The sequence below is a fragment of the Hypanus sabinus genome, chromosome 8 (genome assembly GCF_030144855.1).
Source record: "Hypanus sabinus isolate sHypSab1 chromosome 8, sHypSab1.hap1, whole genome shotgun sequence".
In the NCBI taxonomy this organism is placed as follows: domain Eukaryota; kingdom Metazoa; phylum Chordata; class Chondrichthyes; order Myliobatiformes; family Dasyatidae; genus Hypanus; species Hypanus sabinus.
This window is the reverse complement of record NC_082713.1, coordinates 83,206,237-83,223,025: the sequence shown is the minus strand read 5'-3', so window position 1 is coordinate 83,223,025 and position 16,789 is coordinate 83,206,237. Positions and strand designations below refer to the sequence as shown.

Below are 16,789 nucleotides of genomic sequence, written 5' to 3'. Positions count from 1 at the left end.
AAGTGCTCTGAAGTCAGTCATTTTTTTCGCTATCGTAAGTTGGAAACACAGAAAATGATTAAACAGTTTGATCTTATACATGACATTGAGTAAGAGCATAAAAATAGAAAATAGAAGTGTTCAGCACAGGAGCAAGCCCTATTGCTCATGTAACTTGCATGAACCATAATGCCACAGTACTAATCCCATCAGAGTACATCCCACCACTTGCTGCCTATTCATGTGTCTGACTCAATGCATCTGAATCATTGTTATGATATCTGCTTTCACCACTTACCCTGCAGCGCATTCCTGAGATGTACTAGTCTGTATTAACAAAAACTGTCTCATAATTCTCCTGTAAATATTTCCACTCTCATCTGACACCAATGCCCTCCAGTATTTGACATTTCCACGTGGGGATAGAAACTGTGATCACCTGTCCTATCTACGCCTTTTCTAACATTATATATTTCTTTCAGGTCACCACCCTCCCCAAACACCCCACCCCTTAGCCTCCAGAGAAAACAATCCTAGCTTTTCTAAGCTTTTCCATAACTTCATTCCAGGCAATAACCTGATAAGCCTCTTCTAATCCTCTTTTGAGCCTCCACATTTTTTTGTAGCGTGGCAATCAGAACAGTGTGCAGAGCCCAACTACGGCAAACCCCTGATTGGCTGTTATTTGATTTCAAATGGCAATCTAAAGAGAATATAAGTAGCTCTATTATAACAATTTATCACAAAGCACGTATTGTAGAAAACCAGACTTCAAAGTGTATCCTACAGATTACAGTCCACTATGTGTTTCATGTATTCTATGTTGACAGCACATCTCCTGAATCACCCTGTGTATTATGTTTAATAATGTGTCGGACTACACACATTACAGGTACTGGGCATATTGCAGAAAACCCCATCAATATACACTTATATTGCTGGCTGTGGTTCTTCAGATAACCATACAGATGCTTTTATTAAATATGTCTGCCTTTGCCAGCTTGTCTAACCAAACATTCCTGACCCCTCCCCAACCCCATGTATCTCTATCACTTCAGGGAAAACTAAGCCAGGGAAAATTCCTCATTGTCTCGAATGCAGTCTTTCTGGATGCAGAGAGATCTGTATTACCCCTGCATACTACACCTCCTTAAGTATCTCATCTACTTCACCGTTTGTCTTTAGGGAGCTGTGGACCTGTTATTGAATCCTTTACAGTTCTTAGTACATTTAATAACCATTGATGTATATTCCCCTCCCCAAATGCACTGCCTTAGATTCTTTGGATTGAATTCCATTTGTTATTTTTGTGCCACCTGAATGACCTATTGATGCCTTCCTATAGCCTGGAACTTCTGCATTGTTAACCTCTGCCAGATTTGATTTCGTTAGTAAACTTCTTAAATCTATATTTAAATCCAAATCCCTCAGAAGCATGAGACACTTTGCTTTTTACCCCAACTTTTACAGAAGGCTCATATGTTATAGTGTACAGTATTCTATTCACATACTTTATATTGCACCAGACATATCACAATCGACCCACTACATGGCTCTGCACACTTGGGTATGAGGCCATATTCTATAACTTGTTATGAAATCTCTTTATAAGAATATTTGTTAATGTTTGTATGTAACATGCATTGTGTTCTGTGACCCACCCTGAAGCAAAAAACAAAATGGAAGATTGCTCAAATGATTGTAAAAACATTGACATAGGTCAATAGACTCAGTTTAAGAGTAGGACTGTGGTTTTGTCATGGGGGTTCTGATGAGAAGTATACCATCTACCTAATGAGTTTCTATGACTTGATGAGTCATTCATGTTAGCTTTTCCTGCCGAGTTAGGATCCTGTAAGCCTCCCAAACTAGCTTCCTGACATCTTCAGGCAGTAACATCTGACAGTGAAGGGAACAAAGAATTGACCTGTCCCCTTCCAAAGAATATAGGTGCACTCTTTCTTTGGTTCACTGTAACTCTTGAAGTTAACTGAAAATGTTTACAGATGCCTAAATGCCTGCGAGTCAACTACTGGTCAGAGTAACAAAATGGTTGTATCCACTTTCGATAGAAAGAATTTGCTCCATCGCCATCTGGGTTAGTCACTGCCTTTTCATTCCCGAAGGATGTGGCAAAAATGTTTGATATGGGGCAGGGAGATATATAGAGAGGTTTTGATTCCCCTCAGTAATTGGAGTCCTGCTTCAGGGTTGTGACTCAAACCATCAATGATTTGTTCCTCCTGCAGATGCTGCTTGATCCAGTGGAATTCTGACTCCCACACTTCTGCTGAGGAGGACATGGTGAATGACTGTGTGGATCAGCTGGTTCCAACTGTGTGACACATATCAATGGGATTTAAAAATAATCCAGAACTTCCTGGGAATACTCAGCAGACAAAACATCTGTGATGAGAGAAAAAGGTTGATGCCTGATCTGCTAAATCATTTCAGTATTTTTCAGCATCTTTAGTTCCTTGCTTTTTAATATACATGGGATATTCTGTTAAAGATTTTCTCCAAAACTTGACTGCCTGTTCCTGTGTTGTAATGTTCTATGGTTCTATAATGTAGCAGATCTTCACCCCGCTATACCAACCGGTAGTTAATCACCTGTCAAGGCTATTGGAGGTTTTTATACCAGGTAAAGACCAGCTTTAGTAATGGCCTTGTTGTTGATGTTTCCAAAGAACTGGATGTGAGTTTCTCTTTTTGCTCCTTTTCCCTTTCCGGAATAGATGGGAATGATGATAACTTCTTTGTAGACGGCCGCACATTTCACTGTACATTCAGAGTGAGTCTGTGCCTGTCTAGTGAAGCAGATTTTTACCTATGTGCATAGTTGCAAACCAATGTGATCTCATCAGCTATCAGTTTTATATCCTGCAGATCTGACTGCCAGCAAAAATGAAAATTAAGGTGGTGATTATATTCAACCTTTACTGATTCACTTGTACAAACTGAAAAAATGATTGATCTGTGTTTGCACGTCAGCAAAAAGAAGTAAGCAGAGTACCGTTTGATGTTCTGCTGCAGGCTTCATCTGCTCCCCACCAGCTGAAGCAGTCTGCCCACGGCAGAGGGGATTGGAAGGAGGCAAACAGGTAGAACAGGCTGTACGCAATGATGCAGTTGTAATAAATGGTCACAAGTGTTGATATCAGGACCATAGTAATGCCCACACCTTAAAATTAATTGTAAGAAGAAAATTTAAATTAGAAACTGTTTATTAGAAGTAGACATACCAGGTATGCAGCTGGGCATTTATGCCATCTTTCATGTATCTCACTGAATGGAGGGAGCAGATGAGGTGTGAGAGATTAAATTGGCAATCAGGGAACTGAGATGGTTGGAGGCAGTTATCTACGTTATGGTGGGGAGTTGAATGGAATTGTAGGGTATATTTCCTTTTTTAATGTTAATATTAGTTTTCAGAATTATCTCACAAATTACCAACTGAAAAATGACAAATGTAAGATCCTTTTTGTATAGGGTGGAAGGTATGAATGCATATTCTGTAAGGCCACATCAATTTTTTAATGGTACTTTGCAGAAGTAATTACCAAAAATAAAGAAAATATTGATAAAAAGAGTGGGAGTTCTTGGGAGGAAGCAGTTTAATGGTTGCAGACAGTGTGATAAATGATGGAGTAAAGGAGATTGGAATGCAGGTTGGCCATGGATGATGGGATTTGATACAGTTGTGATGTACACAGTATTTGGATGAGCTCAACCTTATGGCAAAGGGAAAATAAAGGTCTGATAAGAACTGCATTAGAGGATTTACATACAAAGATGGGTGAGTTGAAGCAGAGGCAAAGTATTATGAAGGTAAAAGCAATCAGCCTTGGTTCTGGTGCAGATGTGAGATCTCAGATCACTTGTGACACCAAGTTTCTGAAATCCAAGTTCAGCTTTAAGCTGTGAATAGAGAGGAATGGGGTTAGTGAGCAAGAAATGGTGTTTACACCAGGTTCAAAGACAATGGTTTTCATTGGATGAGAAGTTTATAGAATGACAGGGGGTCAGTGGAGATTTTGGTGTGTGTTAGACTGAATGTCACCACAATGTGGAAACTAATTGTGTTTTGTTAATGATGCTTAAAGGTAATAAAATGCACTTGCGAAGAAGAACATATGGGGGCCAGGAAGGCAAATTGGGATGTCAGTAGTTTGGTAGGAATACGGCTGACGGTAAAGGGAAAGCGGGCTGAGAAGAGAATGAACTTACTTACATTCCTCTTTCCCTATTCTACTCATTCCCAACAAACACAAATGTGCTGGGAAATGATTGAACTACCCATTCAATGGAATACATTCAGCACATCTTAAATGCATTACAGCGATCTAATGAATCCCAAATATATCACCTAAATAATTGAAGCTAACATAACTTAAATGAACCGATAATAAGTGTGGCAAAAACAACGCTATTGTTGGATCTTGATATGAGAATGAGAAAAATACTTCACTTGTCTTTTCACTATCTGCATCTCTCTCAGTAAAAATGCACAGTTGGTGAGCTTCAAAATTCACCAAAACAAAGGGCTAGGAAAACATGAAGCATTATCTTAACATCAGTTAAATTCAATACAATTAAGTGAATATTAACCTTGCAAGACTGGAACTGCTTTCCACACTGCAACTGGTCCAAGGCTGGCAAATTGTCCAAAGGAGCATTCCAAGAAAAACAGTGGCATCCCAGTGAGCATTAACATGATAACGTAGGGAATAAGAAATGCTCCTAGAAGTTGAAAAAGATTGTACGGATATTAGAATAACTATGTTAATTCATATGTTTTGGAGTGAAGATTAGATTTTAAACCACCTATTACCTCAGGAACTAACTTCCAATGACACTTCCAAATTTACTTAGGCAGGGAACAGCAAACAAAACTGACACAATGTACAATCGTGCTTTTGTGCTATTGCATTTCTCTCAACAAACACTTACTTGAGGGTCTCAGATGACGTCTGGCACAAAATGCTTCCTTTCAACACACTCATATTGATGGATATTATTACAGAGTCAGCGCTGGAGCTGAGACTTCAAACTCTGCTTTCAATAGAAACCTTGCTGAGATTTTTCACCACAAGGTGCACAACATATTGCTGAAATCACTAAATTCAAAGCAGCAGGAATTTAAACATTAAAATGAATGATTACTTCTGGTACGTTGAGTGACTTCAGATCACAAGGTAGAGCAAGAACTACAATTTAGAAACATCCAGTAGAAAATCAAAATTATAATGGAATCATATTCTTCATCCTCTGAATCTTTGATTGTTGGCAGTTATGCCAGTGAGCACAGAAGCCATACCGGCCAGCATTCATGGAAATTCTGATTAGCCGATCCAGTGACTCACTGTGATAGGAAAGTGGCCTCCCCTGTGCCAGCAGGGCTAGGCTTGGCCCAGGCTACTGCTTAGAGGAGCACTTGCATTCTATCCACAATGGCCATCTTGAGCTTCCAGTTTCATGTTATCACAGCTTTTCTTCCCACTTCTATGCTGATATGTCTGTTCTTGGCCTTCTCTACAGTCACAACAAGGCCAAATGCAAACTACAAGTACAACACCTCACATCCCACTTGCCAATCCTGTGACCTAATGAAATGATCATTGAAATTCCAACTTTTGCAAAATCGACGTTCATCCATTGGCTTCCCACTCCTACTGGTCCACCAAGGATTTTTTTTCTCATTTTGTTCACCTTTTCCATTCCCTGTGCCCATCTTTCCTCTCCACATTACCAAAGTTCATTACACTCACCCACCTGATTTCACCTGCCCATCATTGTTATATCCATCTACCTGCGTGTCTTTTCCCATTCCCTCTCTCATCTGTTTCCATCTGCTAACCATCCCTCCTTATATGGTTCAACTTATCCCTTCTAGCATCTAATTTAACTTTCCACCCCCCTCCCAACACATGGCTCATTCTGCTCAATTTTTTTTTCCTTACCTGTTTTTATCTATAACCATCCCATTTGCCAGCATTTGGCACATAGCATTCTAAACATCTCCTATCCACATATCTGTCCAACTGTCTTTTATAATTTGTTATTGTACCTAGCTGAACCACTTCATCATACGTACAATCCATTGTATAAAAATGTTGTTCCTCAATTTGTTATTATATCTTTCCCCTCTCACCTTAAACCTATGTCCAATAAATCTTTCTTTCTTTCTTTTTCAATCTTTTTATTAAATTTCATATATAAAAAAAACAACACATGATAATGAATAGATTACAAATTCAATAAACTTGAAATTACATTAGTAATAGGATAATAATATCCTATTAAACATCAATCAACAAAAGGTACATAAATCAATCAAGTCTATATAAATATATATGAAAAAAAACAAAAATAATCATCAAAAAAGAAAAAAAAAATTGAAAATATATAGAAGAAAATATATATTGAAAAAAAAATACTAAACTAAACTAACATGGGCAATAATAACAGTTTATAAATATATGATAGTGTCAAGAAAAAACTCCGGAACTCCATACCTGAACAAGGATAAATAGAGAAAAGGATCTGAAATAGGCCAAATTAATTCATATGAAAATGTCGAATAAATGGTCCCCAGGTTTCTTCAAATTTAATTGAAGAATCAAAAATAGTGCTTCTAATTTTTTCCAAACTCAGAAAGGAAATAGTTTGGGAGAACCACTGAGATGTAGTAAGAGGATTTACTTCTTTCCATTTTTGTAGTATAGACCTTCTGGCAATTAATGTTACAAAGGCAATCATTCGTCTGATTGAAGGGGAAAACTGATTACCATCTTCATTTGGTATACCGAAAATTGCAGTAATAAAATGGGGTTGTAAATCGATATTCCATACTGAGGAAATGACATCAAAAATGTCCTTCCAATAGTTATGTAAAGTGGGACATGCCCAAAACATGTGGGTCAATGAAGCCACTTCTAAATGACATCTGTCACATTGAGGGTTGATATGCGAGTAAAATCGAGCAAGCTTATCTTTAGACATATAAGCTCTATGTACAATTTTAAATTGTATTAAAGCATGTTTAGCACAAATAGAAGAGGAATTAACCATTTGTAAAATTTTTTCCCATTTATCTGTTGATATATTATATCGAAGTTCTTTTTCCCATTCTTGTTTAATTCTATCCGATATTTCTGGCTGTATCTTCATAATCATGTTATAAATAAAAGCTACTAATCCCTTCTGGCAAGGATTAAAAGTAAAAATCAAATCTGAAAAATCCGATGGAGTTGAATTAGGAAAAGATGGGAGAATTTTATGTAAGAAATTTCTAATTTGCAAGTATCTAAAAAAATTAGATTTAAGTAATTTAAATTTGTTAGAAAGTTGATCAAAAGACATCAAAGTACCTTCAAAAAAAAGATCACGAAAACATTTTATACCTTTCCTTTTCCATATGCTAAAAGCTTGATCTGTCAGTGAAGGTTTGAAAAAAAAATTACATAAAATAGGGCTGTCCAGAACACAATAAATCTTGATAGCCTAATCTTCAGAAAGGTTAAATACATTCATTCTTTCTATGCCTCTCATAATTTATACACCCGTCATTCTTGCATGCTCCAAGGAATAAAGCCCTAGTCTGTTCAACCTGTCCTTATAACACAGTTCTTTAAGTCCTGGTACATGGAGCTTAGAAAAATAGAGGGCTATGGGTAACCCTAGGTAATTTCTAAGGTAGGGACATGTTCAGTACAGCATTATGGGCCAAAAGGCCTATATTGTGCCGTAGGTTTTCTATGTTTCTAAGTCTTGTTAACATCCTTGTAAGTCTTTTTTTAATCTTTCCAGTTTAATAACATCCTTCCCATAGCAAGGTGGCCAAAATTGAGTAAATACAGGTGGCCCCCGTTTTACGAACATTTGCTCTACGACAGCTCGCTGTTACGACAAACCTACATTAGTACCTGTTTTCACTAACCAGAGAGGATTTTTGCTTTTACGAAAAAAAGACACTGTAGTGATGTGCTACACACAGCGCTGAAATAATGACATGCAGTCGGTAAATCATTTTGAGATTAGTTTATTCAAACTTCGCGGTGTTAGCATTTAATCCCTAGCACCCGCCCTCTCCGGGTGGAAATGACATCAGAGGTGCAATACCAAAGTCTCCACCTGTGCGCTGGCTATTTGTGAGCCGGTTCGCCTGCGCAGAAAGTGGGTCGCCACATAACCCCCCCCCCAGAACCAGCGATACATCCCCCAATGTCCACAGTCTGGATCAGCCCCTGTTTGGGAGGTCTGCCTCTGCGCCGCAGTGCCTGAACCTCAACCGGCTGCGCCAAGTCCACATGGGCTGGTTTGAGTCAGTCCACCATGAAAACCTCCTCTTTCCCCCCAATGTCCAGAATGTACGTGGACCTGTTGTTGTTGATCACCTTGAACGGCCCCTCATACGGCCGCTGTAGCGGTGCCCGGTGTCCGCCACTTTGTACAAACACAAACTTACAGTTCTGCAGGTCTTTGGGTACATGGGTGGGGGTCCGTCCGTGCTGTGAAGTCAGTATGGGGGCCAGGTTGCCGAGCCTTTCACGTAGCCTGTCCAGGACAGCTGCAGGTTCTTTCTCTTGCCCCCTTGGGGCTGGTATGAACTCTCCTGGGACGGCCAGGGGTGTGCCGTACACCAACTCGGCCGACAAGGTATGCAGAATTTGAGGGCTGGGTGAACCACCACTTGTGAGTCTGTTGGGGTAGGCAACACTTCACTTGTGAGTCTGTTGGGGTCATCTATTGCATCCGGTGCTCCTGGTGCGGCCTCCTCTACTTCAGCGAGACCCGACGCAGATTGGGGGACCGCTTCGTCGAGCACCTCCGCTCCGTCTGCCACAACAGACAGGATCTCCTGGTTGCCACTTACTTCAACTCTCCTTCACATTCCCATTCAGATATGTCCATACATGGCCTCCTCGACTGCCATGATGAGGCCAAACTTTGGTTGGAGGAACAACATCTCATATACCGTCAGGGTAGTCTCCAGCCCCTTGGTATGAACACCAAATTCTCCAACTTCCGATAATTCCCTCCCTCTCCCTTCCCCCATCCCACCTTCACTCTGTCTCCTCTTCTAGCTGCCTATCACCTCTCTCATGATTCTGCCTTCTTCTACTACCCATAGTGCTTTCCCCTTAGATTCCTTCTTCACTTCTCCTGCCTATCCCCTCCCTGCTTCCCCTCCCCCACCCCTTGATCTTTCCTCTGATTGGTTTTCCACCCTCCCCCTACCTTCTTTATAGGGCCCCTGCCCCTTCCTTCTTTAGTACTGACAAAGGGTCTCAATCTGAAATGTTGACTGCTTCTTTCAGCAGATGCTGCCCGACCTGCTGAGTTCATCCAGCTTTTCTGTACGTCTTGATTTGACCACAGCACCTGCAGTGTACTTTGTGTTTATTATCCTTAGCCCAACGTCAGTAGAAAAAGTCTACTTGAATTTACTTTATTTATACCTCTCATTATTCTGTATATTTCTATCAAATCTTGCCCCAGTCTTTTACATTCCAAGGAATTAGTCCTAACCTATTCAGTCTTCCCTTATATTTCAGCTCCTCCAGTCCTGGAAACATCCTTTTAATTTATTTCTGTTCTCTTTCAACCTTATTTCCATATTACCTGTAGGCAGGTGACCAAAATGGTACATACTACTCCAAATTAGCCCTCACCAATGTCTTAAACAACTTCAACATAACATCCTATCCCTGCTCAATTCTTTGACTTATGAAGGCCAATGTGTCAAAAACTTTCTTTATTATCCTTACTATCTGTGCCAACACTTTCAATAAATAATAGACCTGAATTTCCAGATCCCTTTGTTCTATTGCACTCCTCGGTGCCCTGTTGTTCAAGTGGGTCCTCCCAAAGTGCAATACTTTGCACTTGTCTGCATTAAATTTCATCTCCCATTGTTCATCCCATTTTCTCAGTTGGTCTAAATCCTGCTGCAAGCTCTTCCTCGCTGTCCACTACACCCCACATCTTGGTGTCATCCACAAATTTGCTGATCCCATTTGCCACATTATCATCTAGATAATTGATATAGATGATAAACAACAACAGACCAAGAATTGATCCGTGCAGCACTCCACTTGTCACAGGCCTCCAGTCAGGGAGGCAACTATCTACTACCACTTCTGGCTTCTCCCACAAAGCCAATGTCTGAGCCAATTTTCTAACTTCCTTTTAAATGCCAAGCAACTGAACCTTCCTGACCAACTTCCTATGTAGGGGCTTATCAATTGCCTTGCTAAAGTCCATTTAGGCAACATCCACTACCTTGCCCTCATCAACTTTCTTGGTAACTTCTTCAAAAAACTCTATAAGATTGGTTAGATATGATCTACCATGCTGAAACCCATTTTGACTATCCCTAATCAGCCCCTGACTATCCAGATACTCTTGTATCTGGTCACTTGGAATATCTTCTGGTATTCTTTCCCACTTCTGGCCTACCATTTACCATTTATTCTCAGAGCCTTTCTAAAACAGTGCAGCAACTTCAGCTATCCTTACCTGAGGACTTATTCACCTTAATTTGTCTCAAGACAGCAGACATCTCCTCCTCTATGCTATGCTATGTCTAAAGACTCTGTCCATCTCCCAAGTAAAAACAAATGGAAAAAATACACTTAAGGTTTCCCCATTACTTTTGGCTCCATGCATAGATTACCATTTTGGTCTTCCAGAGGATCAATCTTGTCCCTTGTAATCCTTTTACTCTTAACATATCTGTAGAATCTCGGATTTTCCTTCACCTCATTTGCTATGGAAACCTCATGCTTTCTTTGAGTTTTCCTGATACCTTCCTTAAGGTGTTCCTTTGCATTTCTTATACTCATTTTTTCCCCACCTGCCATGTACCTTAACCAGAGCCTCATAATCTTTTGAAAACCAAGAGACTGTGACTTTGACAGAGTAGATGTGCATATAATGTATTTTGTATGCATGCTTTATTCACAGTGGGAACAAACAGAAGCACACCTATCCCTGTACCTTGTAAGTTTACACATCATAAATCCTGATTTGAAGTTGAACATGTCACACATCACATGCAAAGATTTGTTCCTTTGAAAACTTTCTTAGTGATCCAAGGAATGTTTGTGTAAGAAGGAAGGTTTAAATGATTCTTTGTTCAAATTAGTTTAGAGAATCTACCAATTGTTCTCATTTCTTCAAAAAATTTAATCCAAAAGGAACTTGAATGTGGGCACTTGATCTTTAGGAATGTGAACCTGTAAGCTTTCAGTTGAGTGTTTCTTTATTGGCCATACCGACGTGCTGTAACCTGATTCCAAAAGGTGGGGCTTAAACCCGATTCTATCATTTGAGGAGCTATGCAACTGTCATTGCATGCAGTTCATGATCAGGAAATGTTGCATTTAAAACCAAATGTGGAAACGTGATGATTAAAAAAACAACAACATTTCTTTGTGAAGTAAAAGGAGTCATCAACTTTTACCAAGCCCTTTGAAGGTGACAGACTGAATCTTTCCTGATTTCCAAGGCCTGAGTATCAGTTAGATATATTTTCAGATAGATCATTATTGATTACTTTGAGGTAAATAGGGAGTTAGTACTCCAATTCTCTTCTAGAAGTATGACACATTTAAGGTTCTTTGTGGAAACACGTTTTCCAGTTTATTTATTATGGTTTTATCTTTTGATCTTTTGTACCTTTACATTGACATATGCAAATATAATTTATTTAATACATCTGTCCATTAAATAATTTACCTTCAGTCTTTGCAGGATAGCTGCTGAATGGTAAAGTTATTATAATATGAATGGACATTACTGCATCTCAACTCCAATTCTAATCATTTAATGAAGACCAGCGATATATATTCCTGCCTTGCAAAGTACATGCTCTGTCAGAAGCAAGTATTCCCTTTCTCTGACCCAAAACAACAAGCAACTGTGTTGTGACACCTTTGTAGTTTTGTGCCATAGTTTGTAATTTGGTGAGGTTGCAATGAGTATTTCCCATTAACCTATCTAAGGGGCCCCAGGGACTGATTGGGGAAACTGATAGATAAAAAATACAGATGCTGTATAATAAACATACCCGATAGATATGATTTTGCATTTTAGCAACAATACTTTAAAATATATTCAGTAGTGAAAAATGAAAAGTTCTACACACCTACCAAGATCCATTCATTATGGTTTTAAATACCATTTGTTTGATATATCTTAGTCTCAACTGGAGTCAAATCTCTTTAAATGGGGCTGTGATTAAAGTCAGTCTTTCAGAAACTTGAATTCTCACTCTAAGTATTCCCAGATATATTCAGTTTTCTTCTGGAATAAACTGATTGAATGATTTTAATATTAATTTCCTTTTTACTATCTATAGATGAAAATGCTTCCTAGTCCCACAGGTGGAATTCAAATTAAGGTAACAGTTTAGAATTGAGAGATTCATTTAATTCTTCCTTATCCCTATAGTGCTCAGCCGCTGTTATAGCATGTCCAGTGCAGTCAGTTTAATACTCTGTATGACCCAGACAAGTTCTCTTTTGTTACCTTATTTTCCCACCACTGCTCTTTGGATACTCTACATTACCTCCTCCATTTCTGTACGCCAGATAAGGGAATCGCCAGACATTACCCAGACCCACAGCATAGCCAATCATTGAGAGCAGGTAGTCAGTCTTCGAAGACCAGTTTCCTCGCTCCACATTTTCATCGCCTTGAGTCACATTGTCATCAGTGACAGCCTGGGGGAGTGAAAGGAAATACCTGAATCCGATGTCGGGCTTCAACAAACTATATCGCTCACAAGAAGTAGAATGTTAACAAACTGCAAATACGTTCTGCTGCTCTCTACTTAGCTTTGACCGTACAATAAACAGAGAGCCTCTGCAACTCACAAGTACCAAATCAATAGTACCCTTCTGCTGCATTGTGATAAAAAATACTCACTGTGTTCTCTGGAATATGAGTTTGGATAACATTCTGTGAGAAGCCAGGTAATGTCAATTCTTCCTTGTTCATTATGGGCAGTAATTGTTCCACTTGCAGGCAGTGGATGAAAACCCTCCAGACAGCACCTTAATCAAAAAATCCTTTGTTTTCTTTCCTGCTTCAGGACTCTGTTCACAGATTAATGAGCTCCACCTGTTGAAAGGCTCAAAGGCATTCAGAATCCAGAGCCTTTTATGCAATCTAAAAGGGGTGTAGCTCTGTTTACTCAGGTCATGACATCCAGACTCTCAGACTATTTCTGCCATTAATAGCTTGATCTGTCAGAACAACATTTTTTGATTGCTGGTTGCTTTTATTTGTTTTAGAACACTTTATGGCAATATGAATTATTCTGCATCAGCTCATTGGACAAATGTATATGATAATATCTGGAATTTAAAAGTACAGACTATCAAATACTTCTGCATAAGTTTAGAACCCAGACAAAGCAGAACTCTCATTGTACTTCATTAGAAGTAAGACTTTTTTTATATAACATGGCAGGAATTTAAAAGTGCCAGAGTTTATTTTAAACTTTGAAATTACAGTTTGAGCATTTAGTTTCTTCAAAGTATTCTGAGATTACTTCAAGTGGTATCACATAAAACATTAACTGATTTTGGTTTACTTACATGAATCGGTTGTAATTATGCTATGTCAAAGGCACATAGGATGAGTAAATTATTAGTAGAGATTTTGAAGTTAATTTTTCTTAAAACGAGAATACAAGCAAAGGAAGCCACAAGTAGTGGAAAGGAGAGCTATGGAAATGCCTAGCAGGTCAGACAGTGGTATGGGAGCGAGAAAAATGGAAGCATAGATGGCCTAAAGTACAGCTGACTAGTTTGTACATAAATGAAGTAAATTCACTCGTATTTCTCCCAATCTAACATAATGTATCCAGTGTTCACAATGTGGTCTTCTTTACACTGGAAAATTCAAGAGAAGAACATTTTTGTTCGGTCAGCAACCTCACTTTCTGTTGTCTTCCACTTCGATTCTCTATCCCATCCCGATATACACCTGTAGCCTCCTGCTACGTTATTATGAGGCCAAAGTCAACTTGTGGAATAGCACCTCGTCTTCCATATGGGCAACTCACAGGCCTCTGTGCTCAATACTGGATTCTACAACTTCAGGTATCTCTGTATCCAGATAGGCATGTTCTGCAAGAGGTCATGCCTACTGTCAAAATGAATCCAAACTCAGGTTAGAGGAACAACACCTTTTACACCGGCTGGGTACCCTCAAACCTGATGGCATGAACATTGACTTCTCTGACTTCCGTTAATGCCCCTCCTCCCCTTCTTACCCCATCCCTGACATATTTAGTTACTTGCCTGTTCCTCATCTCCCTCTGGTGCTTCCCCCCCCTTTCTCCTTAGGCCTCCCGTCCCATGATCCTGTCCCTTCCCCAGCTCTGTATCACTTTCGCCAATCACCTTTCCAGCTCTTAGCTTCATCCCACCCCCTCCAGTCTTCTCTTATCATTTCACATTTCCCCCTCCCCCTCCTACTTTCAAATCTCTTACTATCTTTCCTTTCAGTTAGTCCTGACAAAGAGTCTCAGCCTGGAACGTCGACAGTGCTCCTTATAGACGCTGCCTGGCCTGCTGTGTTCCACCAGCATTGTGTGTGTGTTGTTTGAATATCCAGCATCTGCAGATTTCCTCGAGTCTGGTCATGAATTTGTAGCATTAGCTCAATTTTCTCTCTCCATTATCTCCAGCAGACCTGCTGGCCAAGTTGTCTAGCTCTGCATTGGGTTGCTGTGATGTTACTTTGCTTGCTTTCTCTCTTTCTGACTGCTATCATTTCATGGTTTTTGTGACATTCTGTTCACGCATGCTCCAACAGTCCTCGCTGATGATCCCATCCACACCTCCTTCCTACTGAAATCCTGGCCCCTCATTTCCATTCTACTATTTACTCCTCAAAGTTCAAAGTATATTTTATCATCGGAGTACATATGTGTCACCACAATCAACCCTGAGATCCTTCCTTTTTTTGCGGGCATACTTAGTAAATCTGTAGAACACTAACTGTAAACTAACATCAGGAACTATTAACTTATTAACTATAAGTAAACTGTGCAAATGCAGAGAAGTAAATTACAATAAATAACAAGAATGAAATAACAATATAACCGAGTCCTTAAATGAGCGTAGCTATCCCCTTTTGTTCAAGAGCCTGATGGTTGAGAGGTGGTAACTGTTCTTGAACCTACTGGTGTGAGTCCTGAGGCACCTGTACCTTCTTCCTGATGGCAGGTCCCTGCTTCTACCTCCCGACATGTTAATGCTTGAAGAGAGACTGCTGGACAAAGCTTCTTCTAATTGGTCATTGTATGTTCAGTTCATCGCTGATTTGTATCAGCTCCCCTCTACGTTTGATCTGTGTATATTTCTGATGTCCCATTCCCTGGTGCAGAGGACTTGATTCCATCATGTCACCACTTCAGCCTTTTCGCTGAGCCATCTGTGCAGAGAAATTATCAACATAATTCACTTTCAACAGCTTTTTACAATGCTCTTCAAAGGCTGTTGGTCTCACTAATGAACTGGACTTACAGTATTTTGTATTGTTAATGTCCAACAGATTCTTGCAATCATATGAAAAACATATAAGACAAACCCTCGTACCATTTGTTGAGGAATTATTGACCATTGCGAATGCACCTACACATTTGCTTTATGATTGTGACCCCAAAGAGTATCTCACTGTCCCACCAAGTGATCGTGAAAGGAAACAAAGGTAAAATGTTGTCCCCTGGATAATCATAATGTGTTATTCATTTCTGACAAAGAGTGAGACTTGACATTTGACATCATTCAGCTAGGGACAATGATTACACAATGGATTTAGGCAAATCAGCAACATTTGGGTTTGGGGAGCAAAGATGAGGGCGATGCCAAGTGAACAATGAGCAAAAATTGGGGCAATCTTGAGAGAGCAATCAGTATTGTATATGAATGGGATGGCAGCAAAAAATCATTAAATATCGACATCTGCACAAATACTGGATAAGATGATATGTTATCAACCAAGAGGTTCAGCTGTAAATGAAATTGAATGATAGAAAAGGAATTGAATTTGAACCATCATTCTTGAGTTTTTTGCTTGCTGTACTGATTACTTTTGAGGGGAGAAAAAAACCCAGAGGACATGTGTTAAGGGTGAAAGGGGAAAGTTTAAAGAGAACATGGAGGGGGGGGTGTTCTTCACACAGAGATGGTGGGAGTGTGGAATGAGCTGCCAGATGAAGTGGTAAATGCAGGCTTACTTTTAACATCTAAGAAAAACTTGGACAGGTACATGGATGAGAGGTGTATGGAGGGATATGGTCCAGGTGCAGGTCAGTGGGACTAGGCAGAAAAATGGTTCGGCACAGCCAAGAAGTGCCGAAGGGCTTGTTTCTGTGCTGTAATGTTCTATAGTTCTATGGTTCTATGTGAAGATTCATGGAAATTTAATCCCCTCTTAAATGCCTGACTTGTTATAGACTTTCTGACACCAGTAGCAATGCCAGAGTTTTAATTTAGTGATCTAATCAATCATAATGTACTGCACTGTCAATATTTCCTTTTCATGTATTTAACCTAACACCTTTCAATACTAGTGCTCAATCTGATGTACCGGCCCTTCAGGGTGGTGTACTCTAGCTCATAACAAATTGTCTCTCTTTTCTCTGTCAGTCAGTTTAAATCGATGCTCTTTGAATTCTGCTGTCAGAAGTAGTTTCAAACAAAATTATTCATGATTTACAATCATTAAATTTCCAAATTCCATCTGCTCATTCATCATATCCAAGTTCTGCAAATTTAAAAGCCTC

The 16,789-nt window shown here is 39.5% G+C and overlaps 2 protein-coding genes across 2 annotated transcripts in view; both read right to left on the bottom strand.

Moving 5' to 3' along the window:
* LOC132397774 (sodium- and chloride-dependent neutral and basic amino acid transporter B(0+)-like) overlaps nt 1-12,987 on the bottom strand; it is a 56,583-nt gene extending 43,596 nt beyond the window's left edge. Inside the window, exons 1-4 of the mRNA XM_059976537.1 lie at nt 12,916-12,987; nt 12,557-12,710; nt 4,591-4,722; nt 2,996-3,163 (exon numbers count right to left, since the gene is read on the bottom strand). Of these exons, the coding sequence (XP_059832520.1) occupies nt 2,996-3,163; nt 4,591-4,722; nt 12,557-12,710; nt 12,916-12,987 (526 nt within the window). The remainder of the gene's footprint in view (nt 1-2,995; nt 3,164-4,590; nt 4,723-12,556; nt 12,711-12,915) is intronic.
* LOC132398276 (uncharacterized) overlaps nt 1-16,789 on the bottom strand; it is a 1,154,100-nt gene that overhangs the window by 310,125 nt on the left and 827,186 nt on the right. The gene's annotated exons all lie outside the window — the stretch shown is intronic.